Source organism: Vanellus vanellus (genome assembly GCF_965231255.1).
Source record: "Vanellus vanellus genome assembly, chromosome: 2".
NCBI classification, from domain to species: Eukaryota; Metazoa; Chordata; class Aves; order Charadriiformes; family Charadriidae; genus Vanellus; species Vanellus vanellus.
The window spans coordinates 126278901-126305956 of record NC_138906.1 but is presented as its reverse complement, the minus strand read 5'-3'; the positions used below and the strand labels follow the sequence as shown (position 1 = coordinate 126305956).

The 27056-nt window shown below is 37.5% G+C and overlaps 1 protein-coding gene across 1 annotated transcript in view; it reads left to right on the top strand.

Annotated features, from left to right (window-relative positions):
• ALKAL1 (ALK and LTK ligand 1) overlaps positions 1 to 26344 on the top strand; it is a gene marked incomplete at both ends in the record, with an annotated part of 34160 nt that extends 7816 nt beyond the window's left edge. The window contains 3 exons of the mRNA XM_082480143.1: positions 19870 to 19923; positions 23857 to 23937; positions 26280 to 26344. Coding sequence (XP_082336269.1) covers positions 19870 to 19923; positions 23857 to 23937; positions 26280 to 26344 — 200 coding nt within the window. The remainder of the gene's footprint in view (positions 1 to 19869; positions 19924 to 23856; positions 23938 to 26279) is intronic.
• Between the last annotated feature and the right edge of the window lie 712 nt (positions 26345 to 27056).

Sequence of the window (27056 nt, the reverse complement as noted above, 5' to 3'; positions counted from 1 at the left end):
GGAAAATAGCCACTGGAAGGCTGCAGGGAGAGGGGGGGGGCTGGTTCCATGTCTAAAGTATACATAGTGCCACTGTCCGCTTTGGGATTGTTTTACTCTTAAAGAAGATCTCTCCAAGTGACCTGGAAGTAGTTTGTGGGAGGGGGAAGGTATTAACACTTACCTTTTTTCTGGAGAACTAAAATTGTCAGAGGTGTTTATCTAGTACTTTTGACTAAAGTAAAAAAATTATTAACGGTGAGCAAATCTTATGTTAGTATTTTGTAAGACTTGTTTTAAAACATACCAATGAAGCGCACTTTAATAGCCATAGTAAATATCTTCCTTTTCAGTAAAAGCATTCAGCTTTAATAATTTGTTGCTTACATTTGGTTTTGACAGTGAGGGAGAATATTAAAGCAGACTACTTTAAAAAGATGTAATGGTTTGTGAGTGTGTGCACACATGAGCAGCGTTACACAGAGTGAGATACATTTTTTTTAGTCGGAAAAAAAATGTGTTCTCTGGGACTTTTTTTTGTTTGTTTTGACACTTAAGCAATTGCATATACTCTATGCCCATGAGACCACAACTGAAACTTAACTCTGGTGAAGACAATATACCAAAATGAAACTTGCAAAATGACCAGAAATCAGGACAAGATACATGATGGAAAGCGTTTTGCTAGAAAAAGCGCAGCTGATCTATTGTGTTAGCCTCAGTCGATGTTTAGGCTTTTCTATTCGATTTAAGGATGACTGCATCGTTTTGTCACTTGTGAATTAGAGGTTACTACTTTAGTGGAAGTCCTACAGGCTGTTCATTCGTGTTTTGGGCATTTTTAATGTCGGTCAATTGGAAAACAGTTGCTCCAGTGAGAGATTTGATTGAATATTGATTACATACCGAGGATGCAACTCTCTGTCTCTAGGGTATAAACAAGATGTAGCACATGAAGGATCCAATTATTTGATTGGTTAGTGGCCATTTTTATATTCTCCTATGTTTTATTATGTCTGCTGGGCAAAAAATCATTGATGTGCAATGCTCCACTGATTTTACTAAAACAGTGAATAAAAATGTGTTTGTTTAATACAGGCTTTAACACCAATGGAAAATACTGCTTCAGGTTACAAATTGTGGCTACTTTTTAATCGTAATATTTTGTTTTTAAAAATACAATTGAAATGGTTATGTAATCAAACCAAAACCGCTTAGGTTAAAGGCACAACTTTGTGTACTAAGAATATTTAAACTTTTTTTGTAAGGTTTTTAAGTCTATAAGGTCCTCCTTTGTCAATTCAAGGAAAATGGTTAGATTGCATTTTAGTACATGTTCTCGTACTACATGGTTTGAAATCTGCGTCTTTGGCTTGAAGAAAAGCATTTAAAGTTACATCAGTAACGCAGCTATTGTCATGCTCCTTGCAGATTTTGGACAACTTCAGGAGTAACATGGCACAAATCTAATTAAGGCTTTGCTACTTAAATTATGTTCTCCTTTTTACTTCAGCCTGTAAAATAAAGGTGAAAAGCAAAGTAAAACCCTACTGGAAAACAGTCAGACACCTTTTTTTCTTTAACCCTTACTGTTTATGATATCAAGCTGTATGTGATGAGTTTCAGTAGAAGCAACCTTTGAAATGAAATGTTAAGAAATGCATCCTCATGAGTAGATGTGGCAGTACTGGATATGTGCACTAAATTAGTGAGACACTCAAATCCCACTGGATTAAAATAGCAGAGGAGATAGCTGTGATGTTATTACTACGATCATGATAGAGAAATTACTACTTCCTTGTCTGTTAATGGCATAACATGCCTAACACACGAGAGACATCTATTTTGTAACTGAAATTTTAATTTAGGAAATTTAGGAAAAATATTTTCAGAACTCATCTTCTACACAGTGGACAAAGACTTATGGCCAAAACATACCAATATGAGGATTTCTTGTGGTCTCCGGATAAATATTCTGGGTCAGAAGACAATCTAGAGCAGGCTAATCACTTTCATTTTATGCTGTGGGCCTAATGTTTGAATGGACCTGTTGGTCAGTAATAGTTTAGCAAGATACTCCATCCAATTTGTGCTCCCCATCATTGTATGATCAAAGCCCAAGTTTGCATGTAAATTTAACATACGCAGATTTCTCCTCGGTATTCAGTAACAAGCCGGACATCAGGCAGTTTCCAGACGTTCAGAAAAGGTATTACTACGAAATACATCCTTTGTGTGGAATAAGACCTGCACGTACAGCAAACTTAACACCCAGCCGTACTGCTCGTGAACACGGTAACTCTGCATCCCCCGCGTGGTGGAGTCACTCTGTGTGTACGTATGTGATTCCGCTGCATGGGACTATAGGAGATCCCATATCTAAGCTGCTGTCAGGGCTTTCAAAATCCTTAAACCAGAGCCAAACTGCACATTTATACTGAAGTCCACTGACCCAGCACTGAGCAGCACCTCCAGAAAAGCCTTTCTTCACCTTCTTTACTTTTGTCTGGGATAGCTCTTCCTTTCCTGTCAGAGCAAGGAGTGTTACAAGGAATAAATCTGGAGATTAAATAATACTAACAACGTGTTATTTTAGAATAGTTAGAAAAACTCCTGAATTTCGAGGGTTCCTTTTCTCTGCAGTTTCACTCTCCATCCACCTCAGAGTACCAGAATATTGTAACAGTGAGAACAGTATTAAAAAACAGAGAAACATTAAACTTGCTCAGTCCCAGGATATGGAAAGTGTTTTCTGGTTTTTATTAAAGGCCGGCACTTTCTGCTCAACACATTTTGGCCCACTGAAATGTATGGTTTGCATGTATTTTACCCCGCTTATGATCCTCAAAGATAAGACCTCTGATATTGGTATGTCTAAATAGCTCACTACGTTTGATGCATTTATATGTAACACTCAAGTAAAATATTTTGATCCCAGTTATCATTTATAAGATGTCTTCTTATGTAACTGTGATAAGGTAAAATGACCTTAGCTTGAGTATAAACATGGCATATGTTCACTGGGAACACCTTTAAGACAGCAGTTTAGAATAAAGCACTTATAAGGGAGAAACCGTGGATTATTTATCTATTATGATGGTTCTCAATCTTTTCTAATTCAGAAAGAAATAGAAACATTTCTAAAATAAGCACAGAAAATGTAAAGTAAAGTTAAACATTGCCATTTGCACAGCAATCAGCCTGGAGCCTATTCATATTTCAAAAAAAAATCAGGGTCTAATTAAGCTCTGGCAAACTCAATTCTGTTTCCTTTCACTCTGACAGAGTTTGCCTGTTTGTCAGTGCAGAGTTTGGCTTGCATGCAGTTAAGCACATGTCATCAGCTTTCATTCAGATGATTCAACTAGTTCATATTTGCTTTTGATGTATTGCAGCTGTTCTTGTGTTTAATTTATGCAAATATTCTAGAATCTACATTTATTAGCAGCCATGGTAGCTAAAACAGAATACTTGCATAGAGTGCTGCGGAATTGCAAGACGTGAATTTCCTCTTCATATTTATCAATGTGTAGTCTTTATATCGCAGTCTAAGAGTGGTTCTGCCTTCAGTCAAGAGCTCTCCAATAACTTCCCAGGCATAATTTGGAGTCTCTGGATTCAGCTGAAATATCTGCCTTGATAGTTTAGTGATTTCAAATAGCTGATAAATGAATGAATGGAAATTGTTATCTGTTACAGAAAAAAAATTATGAATAGGAAAAGATAGCTTCAGTAAACTAATGCCTTGTATAGTTTGACCAGTCTTACCTATATGTCTCATTATTTTCAGTGAATTATCCTTTTATAGTTTAATGAACAATTAGTATTGTAATAAGTCTTTCCTCTCGGAAAGAGTGAAGTGCATATTCAGAGCTTAGTATTCAAAATAGCGAGAGTTTCATAATTCCATACATTTTCCCATTTGAATTGCTCAAGGCAGATCATAACCTGTTTATTAGGATATCTTCGAAACAAAGGGAGCTCTTTTGCATAAACTCATACATCAGATCTGTAATTGTTTAGAGATTTTTTCATTTACTTTTCAAAATAGGTATGTATTTCAGTGTTTTACATGTTCACATCTCTGACAGAGGAGAAAAGAAGAAAAAGGGTGCTTTTGAATTACACATGTAGGGCTTATCTGTAAGTGTGTGGTGCTGTTCAAGAGGCTTGCAATGCAAAATGTAGTTGCTGAATTCTTTTTTACATTTATTTTTCAGATGTAAAACTTGTCAGAATATGTTATTCTAGATCTATATCCATTCCAGTTCTGTTTTCTAGAGTGATCACTAATAGTAATAGCAGAAAAGTAATCGTATACACTACATTTGGCTTATTTCTTGATCCCGCAGCGTTTTCTCATGGAAACAGGGATTTACAGAGAGGAAAATAAACCAATCCATGCTTCTTAATGTTCTTTTGCCAAACAAATATAAAGGTCTCCGCAGGCAAGGATTAACTAATACAAATATGCTTTCTGAGCAGCTATTGAAGAATTACTAATAAACATCATTATAGCTCAGTTCAAGATATTCAACCTTGTAAATTTATCCTGTTATAATTTCGTTATGGTTGGCTAAAGCCCTAGGAGAAGCCAATGTTTCAACCTCTTTGTTCAAGTCTTAATGAATTATTGGAAAGTGGCTGATTAGAAAGCATGGAATCAGAAGGGGCCAATGCATTCTGAATGTTACTCTCTTTGATGTTGTTTACCTCCCAAGTTGACTCATTTGCTTGGCCAAAAATCTTGGTACGTGAAGCTGTGAGCCTACTTTGCTGGGCCATTATATCCCAGTGCATGTCTGGAAGTCAAATGTGGTGGGTAGCTATTTAGTGAACATTATAGGTGTTTATTGAAGCTCACACTTTCAAATAGGTTTCTGCCCAGCAATGGGGCACAACTGTATTGTAGCTAAAGGGGATACTAGGAAAGAAGTGGGATGCCCAAGTAGAAGTTTAATTTCTCCTTAGACTAGACACACTTTCCATACTTACTCCCCTACTTTTTTTTCTATTTGGTGGATCTTCTTGCTTCCTGCTTCCAGTTGCTTCTGTACTCAATACCTCTTCAGCTGTCCAAGGCAGAGTCTACACCGTAATGCAAAAATATCTGTTTGTGACACTCAGGCCACTGCACGCTGCTGGGTAAGAGCTTGGGCCTACATTATGTATCAGAATATACTCGAGCTTTGTCTTCTGGAGAGTTCCAGACTTCAGGTAATGAAACACACGCACTGACATAAGGGATTAGGGTGTGAGTGCATCTCATCTTGAGACTGGAGTCAGATCCTTGACTAATTCCTTGACAATGTAAACATATTCAGAGAGGTGGATGAAGTTGCAGTAATTGGTACTGTTTTCACAGTGGCTTAGAATTGTTCCACTGCTTCCCACAGTATATTTACGGAGTAGTCCCTCTGTGAGGATTCACATTTCCCAGCAGATCAGTTCCACAATGGGACGTTACCTAAAATAAACTCAAATTTTTTTTCATCTCTACTAAATTAGTCTCATTTAAAGTTTTTTTCACTGGGTACATCACCTAAAATCATGTGAAAGGAGCAGCCATTAAGCACAAGGTTCCCCACTTAGGCAATGGTCGACAAACACTCTGATCAAACCACGTTTTTTTCAGTTGAACCTGTCTTCGGGGCAGCCTTTAACGCAGCCTCTGCTCTCTTGTGCTGGAGAGGGGGGCTTAAAAAGTTGGCTTGCTTGGATTGAGAGTCTTTTCTTTAAGGATCACCTTGCAATATGATTAAATTCTTAAGCATGGCCTGCACAGATAGGAGTGACCTATAGTTTAAGGGTTCGGAGCTTTTGAGATGTCTCATTGGTAACATGCCTTGGACAGATCCCCAGTTGTGTATCTTCTGAAATGCCTCAGAGGGAGCATCACAGCAGACTGTGTTTTCCCTTTAGTTACAATTGCCTCTGGATTATTTAAAATTAACCTGATTGATAGCTTTCGTTTGAAGAGGCAAATATGCAGGCTAAGAATATTTGAAGCGCAGTATGAGGGATGTAGTCTGGCCTTTTTACTCTTTCGCATAAGAATATGGCGAAAGTTTAGAGGGTGCAAAGGAGAAGGAAGTAACATGAAACCTGGTTGTACCAGACAGGTAAGGACTTATTCATGCTGGGAGAATCTCCAGCTGGGAAAATCCACGGTTGTTATAGCCTTTGAGCCACCAGAATAGAAAAAAGGGTTGGCTCAGAGAAGAGAATCTGGCTCAAAGAACTTAAAATAAATATCAGATGTCAGAGCTGTGACTTAATTGTTTAGCTAAGTAGATCATGTGAATTACACACAGATTGAGGACCTGTTTTTGCTTCTGTTGAAATCAAGGAGAACAAAATCAGGCCATACTCTCCTTCCAGTGTCTTTCAGAGTACGACAGGTCCTAGAAGCATTTCTTGTACCAGTTGGGAATCTGGAGAGTTGCTAGTACGCAACTGCTTTGTGCTTTATTACTGTAGACATAAGCTAAGACTCTAAACAGAATGCATTTCCTTGGTTGCTGTTGGTTTTAATTTCAAAATTTGACATTCAAGCAACAGCTTCTGTGACTCTAACCATGGAAATTGGAACTCCAGGTTCAGACATTGGTTTCTGACAATAGTTAACTTCAAAGAGATACATCAAGACGTACATACATTTTCCTCCTTTTAATGCAGTCTCAGATTACAGCTCTGACAGTCTCAGCATTAGACCTGTGCCCCAAGTCAAAGACATTAGCTTATAAATATCCCTTTGAGAAACTGTAGTTCTGAAAGCCGTATAACTTTATCGTGAAAAATTTTTTTTTCTTCCACAGTGAACATATAAGAGATGTTTATTACCTTTATGAATAAAAGGCAGTAAAACTTTTTTTCTCTTATCATTACACTATTGCATGTTTCCTTTAGCATTTTAAAATTCTCTATTAAATAAAAAACTCCATGTTTTTTAATCATGAAGACTTTGCAGAAGTGAGGAAACTATCAGAAGAAAGGCAGTGGCAACTGAAAACTTGAAAGGATTGTTTAATTGTGACCAAAATGAAATTACCTGGAGCTGACTGACATTCTTACATTCAGGAGGAAGGGAAAGATTTTGGGAGAAGGCTTCACATGTGCAAGTGAATGTACATTGCCGTGACGTGGGTAAGAGCCTTCACATAGTTCTACTGACAGAGTGAAATATTGGCAGACAGGTGACAGAAAGAAAAATGTTTGGAAAGATCTTCAGCCAATTTGCAGACTGACATGTAGTTCTACAAATTCTGGCTGGATGATGAATGACTGTTGGTACAGCATGTAACTGATGACATTATAAATGAACGGAGCATAGAGAAATTACTTAGTATCATATTTCTGGACATACTTGTAAGATACTGTGGGAAATATTCTGATTCAGGTAGGGCAGATTTTAGGTGCCGGTTTCTGCATTCACACCACAGAGGACATCAGAGGGTGGCAAGCATCTCTTCCTGTGGCCAGCCAGGGTTCAGCCTCTCCAGGCTCATGATGATGATAAAACCATTACTGCAGTCCTTTAAGCAGCAACACGGTGTGATTTCTTTTTGTGGGAAATGAAAGTACAGTGTCTGAGCACTTAGTGAGCAATTACTTTCCCTTCACAAATGATGAGTTAAGCAAAGAAAAATCAAAGTTTGAGGGGGAGAGGAGGAACGTAATATTACCAGTGTTAAAAAACCCGCATAATTCATAGCAGGCAAAACTATCCTCCCCATTCCCTGTCCGCCTATCCTGACACTTCAGACATGTTTAAAAGCTTCTGTAGCTCGAATGAGTTAGCTCCCAGCCTCAGGTTATGTCCTTCCCACAGCTCAGTGCCCAGGCTTGGAGGAGCCAACTCTAGGGATAATCTGTTGCCCTTAAGAGGGTGTTGAACTGGAGGCTGGCAGCCCCTTTCAGGCTGTAAATAGTCATTGCTCTGCTGAGGTAGGAAGGCCTCTCTGGAATTACTGTTCATGCCGTTAGTTGTCTTCATAGCAACGATCACTGCTAACTATTCCTGTCACTCTGTTCCCACTCACAGCTCAGTGGACACCAGCCAAGGCAAGGAGGCCAAGCGAAGCACAAGGGAGGGGAGAACGCGAAGTGCAATGGCTGGGCAAGAGTAGGGCATGGGCAGGGAAGAGTGGAGACAGCGGCTGCTGGGTCCTTCTTGTGGATGTGAACAGGTCTTTGTCACCCTCCCATGACTGCAAGTCAACCTTTTCTGCTGCTAAGGCTACTGGAGGGACTTACTTAAAAATAGCTTTCCTCCATAGCTTTTGAGAATTGACCTAGGTATGGGTGCAGGTAGGAATGATGAAGTATGTGTCCTTCTCCTGTGCCTTGTATCTTGTGTAGAAGCTCCAAATGATACAAGGTGAACACCAAATGCTTCCATGCCTGTTTCTTCTACTTTTGTTCTCTTACTTCTGGATGTGTTTTCCAGCCTCCTCCCTTGTACTGTCACCGGTGCTTTCACTTTTGTATGATACAGTAATGTGGATCACAGGGAGGGGGAAACAGACAACATGAGCAGTTGTGGTGTCTCAAAGATGGTCCTGTAAGTTCAGGCCAGATAGTTGGGTTATAAAGGAAAGAACTTCTGTTTCCTTCCCAAGTAGCAGTATAATAAAATGAAAAAGCGCAAACTCAAGTGAAATTAGTATGTATTTGCTTTGTTTGCTCTTACTGTTTTGATTTAGTGAAAGTTTATGTTGAAGGACTGACTTCACCTAGAGCATAAAAACCCCAAAGTTTGTCTCAGAGGACTTTGTGTCACTTCACCTTTCTTCACTTGCATGAAAGAAGGCAGATCTCCCACAGGTTGTGCTTGGGAGGGACTGTGTTGGCAAAAGTGTCATACTGGCTGTAATAGCACAGGACTGTTGACCTGGGCACTCTGTCTTCATTACGTCCTGTGAGATCTAGTAGAAGGGTACAAGAATTATGGGACTAAAGGTCTTGCTTTCATAAAGAAGAGAACAAACTTCACTTTCGTTCACTTTCTACCACAGATGAACGGAGAGAAAACAGCAGCAATGAAGAAAATTTAGAATACAAATTTAGAATACAAATGAGCATATAATGTCTTCCGAGGCCACATCACAATTGTGGTTCCATCATTTTGGAAAGACAAACTTGAAAAAAGTGGACTGCTTTACAAGTTTAATTACTTTCATGAAAACAGCAGTGTTTTACGATCTGAAACATCCCAAAAGAAGCTAGATAATGGACATTCTTTTCATAAAAACTAGCTGAATCAGTAGGATGTTACTTATGGATTTACCCTGTGCTAGAAATGTGGCAAAGAGCATGTGTACTTCTTAGAGATGTTTAGATGTGGTGTTGGGGGATATGGTGTAGGGGAGAACTTTGTAGAGTAGGGTAGATGGTTGGACTCGATGATCCCAAGGGTCTCTTCCAACCTAGACAATTCTATGATTCTATGATTCTATGATTCTTTGTAATGTAGTAATAAATAAATTGAATTAATTCAGAAACTAACTCCATTTAATGATTTGCATCAAGCAAAGAATGACAGAGGTAGCAATAAAACACTATAGCAAACAAATGTATTTCTTTCGGGGTAAAAGAGCATGTTTTGTATGGCTCATCGTCGTATATTTACAAGCTTGCATAGTCTTTAGGTAAGACAGTATTTAATCAAAAGGACTCTATGGGAGCAGGAGTAGTAGGGATTCCAGGAGAAATTCCTCCCTCTTAGATGCTCACAGGCCATGACTCAATGGGGATAATAGCACATAGAACATAACTGAGATAGTTCTTTGTTGAATTAAAGCTAGTATTTCACACTTAGAATCATATGGTTGGAACCTATTGGATTTGTTAAACTCAGTCATCTGCTATTTCAGGCAACGTGTCCTAGAATCTTGCTCATAACCTTGTCATAGAACTGGGATTTGCCTAGCTAATGTACGACTTGTCCATTTATCAGTTAGCAGAGTGAAATAAATATCCCTTTCTTCTTGAAGAAAGGTCCAAGGCACATTAGCCTTGCTTTTTTGTGTTCCTATTTATATTATATTGTAGTATGTACAGAATCTTCCATACTAGTTATAACTGTTGCTAAAGCTTACTGCCTCATCACTCAAATAAAGGCTATACATCCAACTGAAATCAGGTGTCTGAAGTTAGTTCTCTGTTTTCTTGGTACCCACCTAAAGATCTCTGTAATAACAATACAGCTGAAAAATAATTGGGTCAAAACCCCTTCCATAATTCCCTTGCAGTTACATTAAAGGGGTGTCGATGAGTGAGGGGGACTATGCAGCCATCGGCGAGACTGGAATTTGACCCTGGTTGCTATAAAAAGGCAGCACTTCAAACTATTTCAAGACTATTTTAAGAAATCTTAAAAAAGATTCCATTCCAAACAAAGGGTGAAGCACTAGAAATTTGAAATACTTCAAATCTATGCCAAACTGTAGTGCACAGATGTCAATCCATCAAACAAGTGTTATGAGGACGTATAAACATATAGTTCTACAGACAAAAACAAGGCATGCTGAATTAGGAAAGCAGTATGCTTTTGCTCTTTATATATTTTTTAATGTGTTCATTTTCTCACTTTACTATGGCTCGTAGAAGTTGTCTTTATCTGTTTTTATCCTCAGTTTTAGGAATCCCTTTGAACTATACTTAACATTCTTTTAAATGTTCAGTATTTGCAATACTACAATTGTGGTAGAATCAAATAGGTTGCAGTTACTCCCCTGTGAATGCCCTATGAATATTAATACCCCTGGGTTTAAGGGAGCAACTGATGTAGATAAAGCTTACAAGGGTTAGTAAGAGAGATATGACATAGGTGAGTAGAGACTCTGTGACAAGAATGAATGATTGACACTACCCATGATGGATTGGCAGGGGGAAGAGTGGAAAAAAGTAGAAATTGTGACTAAATGCCAGACTCAGATTTCAGAAGCCGGTGCTTCCTTTTATACCCATCTTTAACACACTTAAGAATTACACTGATTTTTTTTAATGTAGTGGCCTTGCCAGTGTTTACTGACATGGTAAACTTTATCGGCTGTAATGAACGCAGACCCCATTAGGCTTTCTCTTTGCAGTCATATCATTGTCCTTCTAAACTGACTGATGTCACAGCCCACTTTATTGCTCAAGTTCCTGATGAATGTTACAGAATAAAGACTTTTAATTTCATATATGTAACATATTGTATTCATAACTAAAGTTGGGAGAATTTGAGGATATGTCAGTTACTCAGCATTTAAAAGGAGTATTATTTGCCATGCTCACATCAGAAAAATATTACTGCGATGAATATAAGGGGAAGTAAATGCTCAGTCACTGGTTTAAGTATCCTTAGAAGGACCATTTCAAACCTGGACAAGTAGATAAGCATGGAAGCATTTATTTGACAAGGGAGCAGAACTAGCATTTTAGGGCTTGACTAATGAGGTACAATCATATATCACAATGTGCAGTCCAAATATTCTCTATAAATAAAGTTGAAATCCCAAAGAAAGCAAATAAATCCAGAGAGATTACAATACTGTTTATGTCTACTCTTGGAGAAGCAGAAGATAAATTGACCAAGTCATTCATTATTAATTCTTAATTGCACTCTGTTTGTAACCCTTAAGCTCTAGAGTACGCTTTGTATTGTGAGAACTGAAAGAGCTCCCGTTAGACGGAGTAAATGGGAAGCCTAGTAAACTCCGCTCAGATCAGAGTGGTATGCATGAGTACATTCAGCATATTCTACGTTCAGTAGATGGCAGTGGTATGCAGTTGTAGATTAATTCAGGATTTTCTCTTGAGCAGACGGTCTTATCTCTGTGAATCCAAGCAGTGTTGATTTGGGGGTTTATTTGAGGCTTTTTTTTTCCCCAGAACATACTAAGATACCAGCTAATTTTTCCCCTGCTAGAGCAGACAGTGATAGACAATGCAAAAGATTTTGCTTATTTATTGTAATCTTCATTACAGAGCTCTTGGGAGAATCTAGTAAGTTTTGAATTTCAAACAGTGGTATTACATACAGAAAGGAATGCATCTGTCTGGAGCATTGACTCATTTTCCATCTATGCCCCGTGGAACTTAGTACATACACATCAAAGTCTCAAAATAAAAGTATTCAGTAAGTGGGAACTGTGCGTGTTACTTAACAGAACTAGTAACACGTTGACGTCTCAGAATACTGCTCACAGAAATAGATATTTTCCCTTGTCTAAAGGAATGAATTGCAGATCTACTGGGGGAAAGCAGGGTGGGTGTGTGTATAAGCAAACAAATTACTAAGACAATTAGATATTATTATTAAGCTTTTAATTATGGAAAACTGAAAGAAAAAGAACAAAATAAAAGCAGAAATACAGTTTATGTGGGAGAAACCACAGACGAGGAGGCTAAGAGAATTAAATTACATCATTTAAGTAGATATTTTCTCATATGGCAGTTATTTCTAACACAAATAACAGAAAATGTTTAATGATTTATGATTGTTAATGATGGAAGGAGTTGCCCCCTGTAGCACAAAGTTCTCCCTATGGGAAACTGCGATAGAACATGCATTAAAAACATCAGTCTGTGAACTGAGTTGTAACACAACCACAAATTTGTCCTAAGGATTTCGAGCACTCTTGGACAGACCCCAGAATCAACTGCTGGTCCCTGAGTAGGGAATACAAATGTCACACATTTTCAACAGAGAACTGCATACTCTGTTTCTCTGCTGTATCGGACACCACATGAGGATGGAGAGAAATATTTAAAAGTATATCAATATGGCTTTTGTTTGCAGAACAAAAATTAATACTGTTCTGGTAGCAATGGAATGGCAGCATAAAAAACCCAGCATTTCCAGCATAGCTAGAACTGCTGAAAATCTTCAGTTTTCAGCTAAGAACTTTGCCCAGCCATGGGCCCAGAAGTAAGAGTTCTGTGCAACCTGGTTGCAGCGAAAGCATAATGATGAAAGTAGGAAATTAAGACCTTTTAATTGGTCAGGGTACTGAAGAAAGAAATATATGTTAACTGATTCAACTCTGCTTAACGTCATCTGCTGCTGCGGGCTGTTTTAGGAGCCGTTTTCCGGAGCACCGTGAAACCGCGGTGGGGCAAATGCCCGAGCCAGGGAGTGGGATTGACGCCCTGTGGCAGCTGCCCACAGTGGTGACTACAATTTCTGTCTGTGTCTAACAGGAACACCTGGATCAGATCTCTAGGTGCGTTGTTCATGCTCCATTTATTCCCAGGGTATTTTACCATGTGATTCCCATGTATGACACTGTAAACAAACACTTACGCTTTATCTTTAGTACATCACAATGTACTCTTATCAAAATGAACGCTAACATTTTTTTTTCTCCACTAGGTTGTCTTATCTTTGTACTGTTTTCTATTTTAATTGTATATTTTGAGAAAAAGTTGTTTATTTGTTGTTTGTTTTTTGTTGTTGTTGTTTTTTTTTTTTTAAACTGAGGCTGTATATCTCCCTAACATTTGTAGAAATTACTAAATATGTAAGTGAAGGCATACAGAAGAAGGATGGTTTGGGTCATTAAGGTCTCTGATTAAGGTCTCTGAATATCTTTTGTGTTTGGTTGTTTGTTTTTTTTTTAAAGCACTGCTTTGTAAAGATTTCAGGTATTTTTAAGACAATCATGCTGAGCATAATTTCATCATGGCATTGCAATGTCATTGCATTCACTCATATTTCTAGTATATGGCTTTACTTGGGTATTTTTCTTTTGTTGCTGTCTAGTTTCATCTCTGCTGCTTAAGCTCTTCTGACAACTTCTCAATTTCCTTATGAATTTACATTTGAAAGATTTTACTATCACTTTTTATCACCATACATTCTATTTTTTCCATAAACTAAATCCATCTTGACATTGCTGAATGTACGCAAACCTGCTGCTACGGGTGTTTCATCTTGTAGTATTGTCACAGTAGACAAGGGTTACCGTCTTTAGGCACTAAGGGGAGTTTCTAGTAAAGAGAAGCTCCATCCAAATAAATGGGGCTTGTCTATTTTAACAAGTACTTGAGGCAGTTTTGCTGACAGTCTTCCAATATTTGTAGAAGCATGATATTTCAACCACTGCAAGACCTATTCCTCTACTATGAACGAATACAGCCTTTGTTTAAGTTGAAGCTTTGGAGAGTCTTGTCCATCTAAATGTCACTTTTAGTTAAAACTTTATTAACACATACTGTGTTGTAAGCAGGTTCATAACATGAAATGATCTTTTAAAAAAGATAAAAGAATCACATGCTATTTTCATGCCAAAACAGTGTTTTTAAAAGCCAGAATCTGGGTTTATAATAGAAGTCAGCTGCATCTCACTGCTGACAGTTTTCTTCCGCCATTTTACAGACAGAAAGGAGAAAATACACAATAAAACCTTTGTTTTCTAAAAGCCATAGTTATAAAATAACTTTAAACAAAATATGGGGAAAGTTTTTCGTAAGATTGTGTGTGTGATGGTTGTGCAAAATCTAAGTTAATCTCTATTAGACTACGAAAAATGGATTATAAGGTTGGTAATGCAAGACATCCTGCAATGCATTGCATAAATTTGACTTGTAAAGTCTTATAAAGTTAAAAAAGAATATTACTATGAATAGGAGTATAGAAGCAAAGAAGGAAGGGTAATTCTAAAGCATTGCCCTTTCTGAAGAACTGACAATTACATTAACTCAAAATGGCTTTACCAGAATGAATAAAAAACAGATCAGGGTCATATAACCATTATATGATATAGTAAGATGTATTACCATTGCTATTGACTATATCTAGGACTATGTATTATATTGGAAAAAAAATTCTGTGAGGTTATAATCATTTGAACTGCCCAACTCTGTCAAGTAACTTCCTGAAGTGCAGAACAACATAAAACCAAGAGATGCCTTTTATTCCGTCATGTGACATGTCATTTCAAGGAATGTTGTACAAAATAACAGTGGATATTATGAATTAAAGGGTATTCTGGAAAGCAGATAATTATTAATCCCGGCTAAGGATGCCAAGCTTTATATACTACTATTGAAGTGTTTTGTGGTGAGCACCTTCATGCAAATCTGATAAATATCATTTAGGTGGCAGACAAAGGTATAGTGACAACTGATGTCATTTCTGGTTTTATGTTCTGTTGGGTACGTTTACCTTTTCCTGAAACATCTACCTGCTATGGAGAAGTTTTCCACGAATTGTTCAAGAGTTGATTTTTTTTTTCTTTTTTCTTTTTTTTTTTTTTAGTAATTGAGGAAAAATTGCTTTGGATTTTATTGGTTTGGGTTTTTTTAATCCACGAATATTCTTACAAAAAATTAAGATAATGATTGTTGATGAAGACTTTTTTTCTTACATAGAAAAATAAGGTGACTTGGCCAATGAACTTCACATTTTCTGCGCTTGCCTACTGTACAGCCTGCAGTGAGACACTGTAGATACCCTTGATGTAGATCCAGAGAGGGCCAATATCTGGAGTAATTTTTGCTTTCTGAATTACACCGCTTCTCTGAATAAGCTAAAAATAAGCTAAGGCTGCCTCTTGGGAGCATAAACAAATTGAGATCTTGATTTTTTCTGCCAAGGTGATATCACCTACGGATGTGGAGTTTTCATGCCCTAAGCCAACAAACTGCTGTGTGGATTTGGCTTATTTCAGTGCTGTGAGCACAGCTCTTCTTGGTATTTATACTACAGCAGGACATGAATTTTCCAGGCACGATTCTGGTGACATGGTACTGGAGACAGTACAAACACATGGTAAAAAATCAGCACCTGCTGTCACAGCTTTGCAGTGTGAACAGGCAAAACAGAGAGAGAGACTGAAGGCACAGAAAAGAGAAAAGCCTGATCCAATGTGAAGAAACTATGTTTTATATTGCAGGTTAAACATATGCCTGAGCCCAGGGCTGTGGCTTATTCAGTCTTCTACCTCTCTGTAATCGTGTCCAAATTAGTGAAAAAATTAAACATTCACGTCAGCTACCAGGTGCTGAATAACAACTGAAAAGTGCACAGAAAGAATAATTTTCTAGGGAATTAGCTTAACAACAGTGGTTTAAATCAACTTTGGAAAGTTTACAATGAAATGAAAGTGTGGGGAGCTGAAGCAGCTGTTGCTCACGGCGTCTTACCTGAGACCTTGCTATCTCTCACCATCATCCCATTTATCCCAGCAAGGTGTAAAACTCTGGCAGATCCAGTCACCTTTTACCTGAAGCCCCAAGGCCTTCTGTGAGGTATCACAACTCAGATTGAGAAAATTAACAGTATGGATGGTTTAGAACTAAATTTGCTGTATAAACTTAAACATTCTGTCCGTGAAGCAGAGCTGGAAAACCCTCCCTAGATTTTTGCCATAAATGTCCTTAGCATTTTAGATAGCAGATCCAGTAGCAGGCATGTCCTAGCACCATTTAATAGTTGTCCATGGCCATTGCTGTCTGTGGAAGGGATGTAGGATGGGCAGCATTTTGCCCCAGATGATTAATTATCTAAGGACACGCATAGAGGTTCTAACGTAAATAAAACAGGAATCCTTGAATTAAGATTATTTATAATTATAAACTGAGATTATACCCGTGACGAAGCCAGGGTCAATAGCACAAATGCCTTGTAACTCAGATGTACTCTCTCTGGTGAGCAGAACAGGTTTTGTAAGCCTGGGCACAAGAATGCCACAGTCCGAATATTTTCCCAGCTGCTTAAAAACAGTCAGTTACTATATAACATGGGATATATACTGGCTGTATTTTACTAGATTCTAGATTTACTAGAATATTCTTCCAGCTGATGAAAAACAATCAGTTGCTGTATCACATGGGATATATACTGGCTGTATTTTACTAGACTGTGTAACATGTTCCTGAGGCAAGAATGGATTGAATAAACTCTCTCCACTCAATATTTCCTGTTCCTGTGGGTTTCACGCTTAAAGCATTACATTCTTTCATTTTCCTGTGTCTTTTGTGGTTTTGCCCAGTGTGACTTTCAAGTGTTTTGATTTTAGTAATGCTTTGCCAATCTATCATCATATTTGAGTGTCTTCATTTTCTTTGTGAAATTAATATGTCAAAGGAATTTAACTTGCATTGTGAGGATGTGAGCGTACATTGTGAGAATGGATATTAAGTTATCTGTCATAACAGGTGATAGATACCATATGAAATATAACTGGAGTAAATAAGAGCTTGTTAGAAGCCAAGAAGAGCTAGTGTAGAGGTTTTGTCATTGTGATTTTTTGGAGCTTTATAAAAGCATCCTGTATGGACTTGAGATCCTGCTTCTTAGCCTGGAGAAGAGAAGGCTGAGGGGACACCTTATTAATGCTTATAAGTATCTAAAGGGTGGGTTGAAGGAGGATGGAGCCAGGCTCTTTTCAATGGTTCCCAGTGACAGGACGAGGGGCAATGGGCACAAGTTAGAACACAGGAAGTTCCGTTCAAATACACGGAAAAACTTCTTTACGGTGAGGGTGACAGAGCACTGGCACAGGCTGCCCAGGGAGGTTGTGGAGTCCCCTTCTCTGGAGATTGTCAAGACCCGCCTGGATGCAGTCCTGAGTAATGTGCTGTGGGCAATCCTGCTTTAGCAGGGGAGTTGGACTAGATGATCTCTAGAGGTCCCTTCCAACTCTGAAACTCTGCGATTCCATGATTCTTGCTGCAGTGTGATCTGGTTGGGAGTCAGTGATACATATTCTGTTAAAAAAAAAGATGCTCATTAATTTGATGAAAATACTAAGTCCTTTGAGGACTCAGCCTCACAGTTGTGTACAGATAGGAGGGTTTGTCTATGCTGCTGGAGGGCAGAAGAAAATTCCTGCGCTTGTGTTGGGCAGAGTTACCCCAGCCATTAGAGGCAGTGGCCAGAAGTGTTCCAGTAACCTGTGCTGCCCGTAATTTTCATACAAATGAGCTTAGGTTGTCTTTGTGGAGTGCTAGGGGCTCACTGCTTGTGTTTTCCCAAGCAAATGGACTGTACTACGAAGAAAACGAACACTTGAAGAAAGCTGAAGCGTGGGCACATGTTGAAAAGCTGATTGCTGCCTGGAGGGACGGCAACCACAGCAGGGGAGGAGTCGGCACGCAATCAATGTCATTCATCCGCTTTCCAACACACGACTGACCTAGTTTTCCCTACTGGGACAGGCATAGCAGGGCTGGTATGAACCTTGGACCGATGTAGGTTACTCGTGGGAAGCCGACCCTGGAAGCTCTTCTCAGTCTCTTACCAGCACAGCTGCAGCTGCAATTTTATGCTTGCAATGCCCTAGCTCCTTGCCTGAGCATCAAATCCGTTATCCTGTTTTACCTTCTGTGCATTTAGGGGAGGGATTTCAGCTGTATACTGTATTACGGACTTTTCCTAAAGAATTTTATGGGGCAAAAGGCAGCTACTGTTCCCATAGCAAATTCTATAGACTTTGAAAGTATCTGGGTCTAAACATTCTTTGTCAGAGCAAGAATGACCTCTTCCTAGCCCAACCCTCACCAGGCTTTGGTTATTCATCAGTAGTGGTCCACTTGAGGCATCTCATTCAAAACTCACACAGATTGTTTCACTATTTTGGCTTTTCACATGCTTAATTCTGTGTAATTTTAAACTATCTGACATTTCATGTCAGTACAATTCTAAGTTTAATGGAGAAGGGGTGGTATTTCATTTGCAATAAGCAAAAAAGTTAAAACTGAGATTTTTGAGGAATCTTAAGTAAATGAGGTCCCCTAACCTTGCTGAGTTGCAGGCATTTTAGCTTAAAATCGCAGCCTAAAAATACATTCCTGTCACTTCTGAGAAACTGCCTAAAGCCGCTGGTAACAATTATTTGGGCAGATAACCAACATCTTCCTATAGTATGAAAAGAAACTCACCCTCTTCTGAGCTCGATGTTAATTCAGAGGGGGAACTGAAAAAAAATATAGGAGAAGACAAAGATTTATAATTACATTAGCAGTAAGGAAATATTTTTAGTGAAAAATTATGTTTAGCTGCAGGTCCTCATGCTGCGAGTTAATCATGTTCCTTGTATTAGCGCTAAGAAGAACATTTCTTCTGATTTTAATATAACGTGACTGTTATATACAGTCACTGTCTACAACAATAACTGCAGTTACCCAAAAATTTTTTAATATGTTTTTTTCAGTGGAAAATTTATGAGATTGAGGGGAAATGTACTAGTTCTGAGAATATTTACTTGCATCAAAACTTTATGCTGTAAGCCAGAGATAGCATCCCACTGAAAAAAGGAAGCGAGTTTTTAGGTTAGCTCCAATTTCTATCTTCTTCATTCTTTGACTGTTCTGAGACTTTTATTTGCTCTCATACTTTTTAGAAAAAATTCCATGTATGGAAATGGAATATTTTAAAATCCACAGCAATTTTCACATGAGGGGAGTACTATTATTTGACTAATAGTGCAATGAAAATATGCATGGCCCTTATCTATCTTAGATGGTCTGTAGGAGACTTTTCAGGTACCTGTTATTTCAAAACCCAAAATATGGTATTTAGTTTGCATTTATCTATGTATTTTACATAATTTGTCGAGGTACTCAAATACCTGTCATAACATAGTTATTTATATTATTTATATAAATATTTATAAAATTATAGCTCAAATCAGACCTAAGATGTGTAGAAATGATTGTCAGAAAATCTGGTATAGTCTGTTGTAGGATGGCCATCTGCTATTCATCTGTGAATTAGTGGAGACATTTCACAATGTTGTTTATACACACACATACAAAACTATGAAAATTAATTTCATAGATAATTTGGGAAGCTATTGGGTCTTGTCACAACAGACATATTATGCATATTATGCTTTCAGAGCTTTTATTGTAATTCCTATGTTACATACATTTGTGTTTTTTTTCTCTTCTCAGAAATTTTTCCAAGAGATTCCAGTCTAAAAGACAAATTCATAAAACATTTTACAGGTAAGGCATATGCTGGCTCTTGATTTACCTACATATGCATATTATAAGTAGCCACAAGATACACCATTAGATTTTTTGAGGTTCTGCACCAAGTTTAATATTTGTGAAGTTAAATATGCATTGTTTAGGACTAGATGTTTTTACAGAACTCTAATTACATTTAGGTTTGAGTCTCTCTTTGAATATTCTAGCCTAAAATATCTTTCAAAACATAGTCAGTTAAATTATTTAAAACCTCATGTTTAATTTTTATCATCCTATTGTTGCTTGTTGATTTGCAGCTACACTACAAGTTTAATAGTTGTAGGTACTGAATGTATACAGGTCTGTATGCTATAGATACTGCATTGTGTATCTACGTGCAAACAATTTGCAGTATGGTGTTAAAAATGTGATATGTGTGAGCATCTATCTGCTATCTCTGGCAAGTAATATTCTAATGAGAGAACTCAGCACATTTTTAATTTTAAATATATGTGCTTTTTCCATGTTTCTATATTTCCATTTTCCATATTTCCATTTTTCCATATTTTTCACATTTCCTTTTTTTCAGTCCTACCGTAGTTACTTTCAAGTTCACTGATTTTAAAACTTTTAATTGGACTGCATCTATCTTTCAGAAACAGATCTATGTGGCCATAAGTTTTCACTATATCAGGGAAACACATTTATGTCTTCTGTCTCATGATGTATACGTCTGGATGCTTATTTTAACAAGGCAAACAAATAGAACAGGGAAGGATTAAACAGTGTAAATGAATCAGAAAAATCATTTGCTATTTCAAACATGAACGCTTAATATGATTAGTCAAGTACTTGTACTTGAAAACTGAGATGGAGTTGTATAGTGCACTTACCTTTGGGATCCTATTTTGTAACTGGAAAAATACTGTACCCTTTGAATATAAGCAAAAAGAGTTGCCAACAGCAAGATGCTTGCACTGATTCTTTACTCTCCAGTTCCAAATGTTCTGTAATTCAGAAAAGTGACGGTCTCAGAGTATGTCACTGCAAATCTGTTGGTGATTTTCAACATTATTTGGATTAGTGAAACTAAAAACTAGAGAAATAGTTTACGGTTGGAACATGAAAAAGAGAATTGGAAATAATTATGCATTTCCTCTTTGCTGGCAATTTCAGCCAGTCCTTGGCAAGAAAGGAAAGAAGTCGTTGTCTCTTTTGCATGGGGGAGGTGTCCTCAAAACTTTAGGATAAGCACAGTTTTAAGGATCTTTCTGCTGGCTGCTGGCTGCAGCCTAACAACATCTACAGGAAACGTGCCACACCCAGCTGGCCCTTCACTCCTACTGTAAAAAAGAGTAATTATGAATCTCACTATTTTCAGTCCATATGAGAAAGAAATTAAAAGAACATAGAGATTCCGTCTATGGTATCCTATGTAGCACAGGATTACTGAAATTCCTCTCCTGGGTAGGACAGACAAGAAAGTTTTGCGTATATTAGTACTCAATCCATTTCCTTTTCATTTTTAACTTTGGAAACTGCTCAGCTACCATAAAAAAGCTCAACATAAGAATCTGGGGAAGCTAAATAATGAATACAGAACGAGTTGCATTACTCAAAAACAACAGTGAAAAACAACCATGAGTTTTACAGGAGGTGTTTCGAGAATACTAAATCAGAGAAAAGAAAAAGAGCAAAAAATACTTGAAAGCCTGTTTCTGGAGCCATTCATTAATAGCATTTTTCTGCATGAGTAGTTGCCATCAAAATTGCTGAAATAATTTGACTAACGTTAGCTGGAATGAATAAGGAAAGCAAGTTCATTCCAAAATTCTTGAAGTTTATTTCTTTGTTGGCTCAGAATTTCTGCCTACATTTTTTTTCTTTTTCTTTTTTTTTTTCAAATTATGCTCTGAAGATCTTCAGTGGGAGGTTCTTCTGCCTGTTTTTTTCTTTTCCACAGCTTTATTAGGTCCTGTAATCCACAGGTGTTTTCTTAAAATGCAGCCTAACTTTGTTTTTTCTTGATTGTGTTCAAATCATAATCCTTTTTCTCTCAACCTTAGTTAAGTAAACTGTTCAGGTATAGCCCTTACCAGTTCAAGAGTTAGAACATCCTAAACTGATGAAGTTGTGAAAAAGAGAAGGGGAAAACAACATTATCTTTACAGTCCAGTATCTTTACAATTTCAGGGTTAAGAAAATTATTGTACACGTCTAGTATGCCAAGAATAGTAGACACATTTTAAAGCCAAAGAAGAACCATATGTAACAGTCCTCGACTATAGGAAAAATCATAAATAATCTTGTGAGTCATAAAGCTATCTATCAATTCAGCATGAAAAACCAGCTGACACAGAGGGCTCTGTAAGGCACAAATAAAATTAACAGCCTATTTTTGATGGCAGGGAAGAGAGCTAGAAAGCCATATATTATCTGAAGGGACATGGAATTTATTTAGTGGCAAAAGCTGATGTTATCTCCATATATCTTGGATAATTTCAAATTGCATACTTTCTCTTGAGCCTAACTACTCACTCAGATAAAAGAAGGCAACAATCTTCCACTTCAAAGTTGCAAAGGCTGCTTTGTCAGTTTGTTGAAAAGCTTATTTGTGGCTAAAAAGTCTCATGAAATCTACATATTACTTCAAAATATATCTAATGTTCAAATGTGTTCACTGTCGGAGAGAGGACTCTTCTCTCAAGCTTGTGGTAGTTTGGCTCCACTATCCAGAAGGAATTGGCTTGATTTGTTTTACCGGGTTGATAAACCACCTTTCAAGTAGTGAAATAAATAGCATTTGCCCTGAAGTGCCTGCTGTCTTCCTCTGACAGGAAAGTTAGTCAACACAGCGTGCTTCATATGGATCCTTTTGTAGCATTGCTTGAAACAAGCTAGTCTTATTCAGGGTTCCTATTTGTGCTGAATTTAGAGGATACAAGTTAAATTTAGTCTTTAGCCTTGTTCAGTTAGTGTTAATTTATGTCAGTGTTTTCTGTCCAAATCACAGGAAACTCATCCCCAATTGTCAGTGGTAGTATTTCTAAGCAGGTTAAATGGTGCAAACACTACGTCTTTGCTCTGCTTTTCAACTCAGATGCCACCAGTGACACCTTCCCCAGGCCATCAGCAGTTATGGCAGGGCTTTTTGACAGCTTGTTACCTTTGAGCCATGTTTTGGAGACCAGTAGCTGTATATTCTTATCAAAGTGGGCAGATGACACCAATATCCAGAGAAGGGAGCACAGGCTGGAAGAACAAAGACAGAGCTTGCTACACCCTGGGCACACAAGGATTTGTCTCACTCAAACTTTGAAACGCATGCTGCCCTCTGCACGTCTGCACCTTTTCTTCCTGGGACTACTTTAACAGGAGATCAGGTTCCTAGATGCTATTCAGCTGTCTTTTTTTTTTTCCTCAACACCCACATTGTATATTAAGAACTCCATAAACGATCTGTGTGCAAATTAGAAGCATTAGTACATGAAACCACTTCATCTTTCCAGAGCTTAGAAACTCATATTTGCTTAAAATGTTGCTTTTATTTATCTTTAGAAATAATGTCTACATTCCATCTGTATTATTCCTTCTACATTAGCATACTGACTACTGAGCAAACGAAATTCCATTGCAGTTGCACCATTCTATTTTTCACCATATAAGAAATTTTACTGTTAATTTTGAATTACTGGAATTTCAAGGCTAAGCCAGTCCATCATTTCCAAAGGCCTTTTTTGTTATTCAGATCATGGGCATAACAGTTTAGCTAGCAATAGTATTTCTTTCTGTTATTTCAGTAGCATTGTTACACTTGTGTTGCATCATAATTGTTCAGGTGTAGTAAAAGACTAAATGTAAATTTGTCAAAACACATGGAAATTAATTCTGTGTGTTGACGTCATTCATTGAAGCTGCAAAGCAGTGACACTGAAAGCACGTGGTTAATTCCCGTTTATTCTCAAACAGGGCCAGTCACATTTTCGTCAGAGTGTAGCAAGCACTTTCATCGACTATATCACAACACAAGGGACTGCTCAACGCCAGCTTGTAAGTACTAATTAATTTACCTTAAAATGCTAGCTGAGACACTTGTTAAAAAGAAACCTGCTTTTTCTGCTAAGTGTTCCGTGTGCCGGACCTTTTGTAACTGTTGCTCTTTTCTTTAGCACTATAGTACAGAATATACCCAAGGTCTCATACACAAAAAAAATTCTATTAAAGTACTTGCAGTCAGCTACCTGTAATGGAGTTCCTTCAAAGTGAGACTGACATAAATGAAGTGAAAACTGCACTTTGAAAAACCAGTCAGGTGTGCCTATGCAGGGTGCAGATATGAAGCCATATTCTTCTTCCTGCTCCCTTTAGCTCTACTAAGTAATTTGTGCAATAAATTTAAATCTGAACAATTCCCTGCGTTCTCCTAACCCTCAATAGTATGGTTGTGTCTTGGTTTTGAGGATATTTCAGTTTGTAATGATAATTTTCTAACATACGCTCATTGTTAAAGAACAAAAAAAATCACTTATTTCATCATTTCTGTTATTGATACATGCAGTTCTTATCAAACAATATTCCAGTATGAGATCCACAGAAGTTTTGCTTTAACACAGCCTGAATCTAATTTTGTCAGAGAGATTGAAAAATAAAACTGTCCTAAGATGTTATAAAATGGATAAAACAAATGAAAACAAACAAACAAAAAAACCCAAACAAAATGGAATTCCCTTAAAAGAAGAAGTTACTTCAGTATTCTCTAGTACAATGGAAAATTCAAATAAAGTGAGTGGAAAATAAGCAATACCATTTAATTAGAGAAGGTGAATCTTATTAGTGATGTGTAAGCACACTGTGTGGACCAGGGTGCTTTGGAAATTTTTCAGGATTTAACATGAAAAAATAATGACACTTCTTGTTTGCATCACTTGGAAAGATGATAAGCACTTTTTATAAGCATGGTCTTTCACCAAAGCTCATCACCTCAGAGGATCTTAATTTTGAAAGGGGATGGAGCAGCTCTTGCCTCCATCTACCCTTACACTGAGCAGAAGTTGGAATGTAGAAATTCGTGACTGATCCTCAAAAGATATACAGAGAGCTTTGTGAGTAAAGATATGAGTAGGCTAGATATAAATCTATTACATGCTGTGTAACAAAAATATGATGCATGTTGTATATTGAATACCTAGAATACATGGTTCCACAGTATATGGGTATTATTTGGACACCCCTGTATTGCTTAAGTGCTTCACTTTATTTATGAAGAAACACGATCATAATACTTCTAATTAAATAGCTTTTCTCTAAAGTTAAAAACAATATTATGGTTAGGACTGTGTGAAGAACTGATTTTTAAGTTCAACAATCAAGACAAAACATAAAATAAAAAACGTGATTAAAACCAAAGCAGGATTGGGTTTTTTTTTCTCCTTTTTGTCAGGTAAACTCGAAGCAGACAATGAGTTTCATTCAACCTGAAATGTTCTGTTGATCTTAAAAGGAGAGTTAAATCCTCAGAACTGTCTTCAACTTATCCAGCACGCAGGGTTTAGAATAACTATCGAGGCTGATCATAGCCAGGATCTTTTTCTACTTCCCTTCTTTAGAGGGATTTGATATTTTCTTTCAGGGACACCTTAGCCACCATAGGAGGTCTTAGGATGAGTTACTTCTTCTCCTACTGACACAGTTATATTCTGTCCAAACATTCTGTGAAGCACTGAAGCCAGGTTAGCATTCAGTCTCTTGCTGTTTGGCACAGTTTTGATTAAGTTTTATTAAAATACTTAAGCAAGAGAAGAAAATTGCATCTAAGTATTACTTGTTACCAAGTAGTTAGATCTTTCCATCAGAAAGGGCGGCAGTAGCTCAGGGACCACTTGAACCAAGTGGTGGTTTGGACCAAGGACACCACAGAGATAGGTAGCAAGTAGGACACTAGTATCTCTAGTCTGATGATTAGGAGATTTACTTGAACATGGAAAATATGGATTCCTATCCCTGTTAATACTAAGTTGAACAATAAAAAAGTTTGAAAGACCCTGACCTCAAACTACCTCATAATCTGCTGGTTGGAATAGCCTCCCAGTTAATGAGTTCAATTCCTTCAAGTAAATTTGGGAGTTGAACCTGGTCTTCTACATCTTAGGAGGAAACCAGTAGAAAATGAATTGCTAACATCACCTACCTTTCCACTAGAGCCTTGTGTAGGATATGGTACAATCTGATTTTGCATCTTGCACACATAATTTCACGAATTTCCATCAGAGAATGATTTCACTGTATAGAGGGCCTGAAATTCTAGTATAAGTTCTATATTTAATTTTATGCAGTTTTTTGAGGGTATCTGGCAACTGAGATTCATTATTGATGTGGGTAATTTTGTTTTATAGATTATAAAAGGTGTGCAAGGTTGCTAACAAGATTAGCAATGAGCCCTTTGTGTACACAGTCCTAGGATGTTTGCTATGTAAGTATCATTTTTCCCACTCATTTTCTTATTTGTTGAATGGTCTAGTGATTTACTTCACACTTGTGCCTTGTTATCATACATGCATACTGAAATGTGGTATTAACAGAGTGCCTCAACATGCAGCTCTGGCGTTGCTATATGTATGCTACTGGCATTGCTATATATGCAACTGGTTCCTCATAGAAATACACAGAAGCACAAATACCCCTGATAAAGGACCCACTGTAATTTCCTATCAGTCACTTGTGGCACCATAGTCCATAATTATGCTTTGGGTGACCTCTTACTGTTCAAAATTTTGGTCTGGTTGGTGAAAGAGAAAAATTCATGAGGACTTCATCAGCACATTTATTTCAGGCCTTTCAGTAATAAAGCTTTGTTGTTAATCCGTTGAAGAAGCAGAATGTCTCGGTCTCAGGTCTACCAGTGCAATCTTCATAGATAACATATCACTTCATTCAACTTTGGGACCACTTTTCATTCCAAAATTGTCTCCTGAGAATTTTTCCAGTTAATATCACTTCATGGTGATGGAAGTAAAGGGAACATAAAAATGTGACAAAGCTAAAGGCTTCAAGTGACAGGCTGTGGAAGGAACCAGTCCATTCTTGCTTATGAATAGCATGTTAAATATGTTAATTAAACAGCATTACCACTGATAAAAGGAACATCTTCAAGTGAGCTGTTTTCTCCAGTT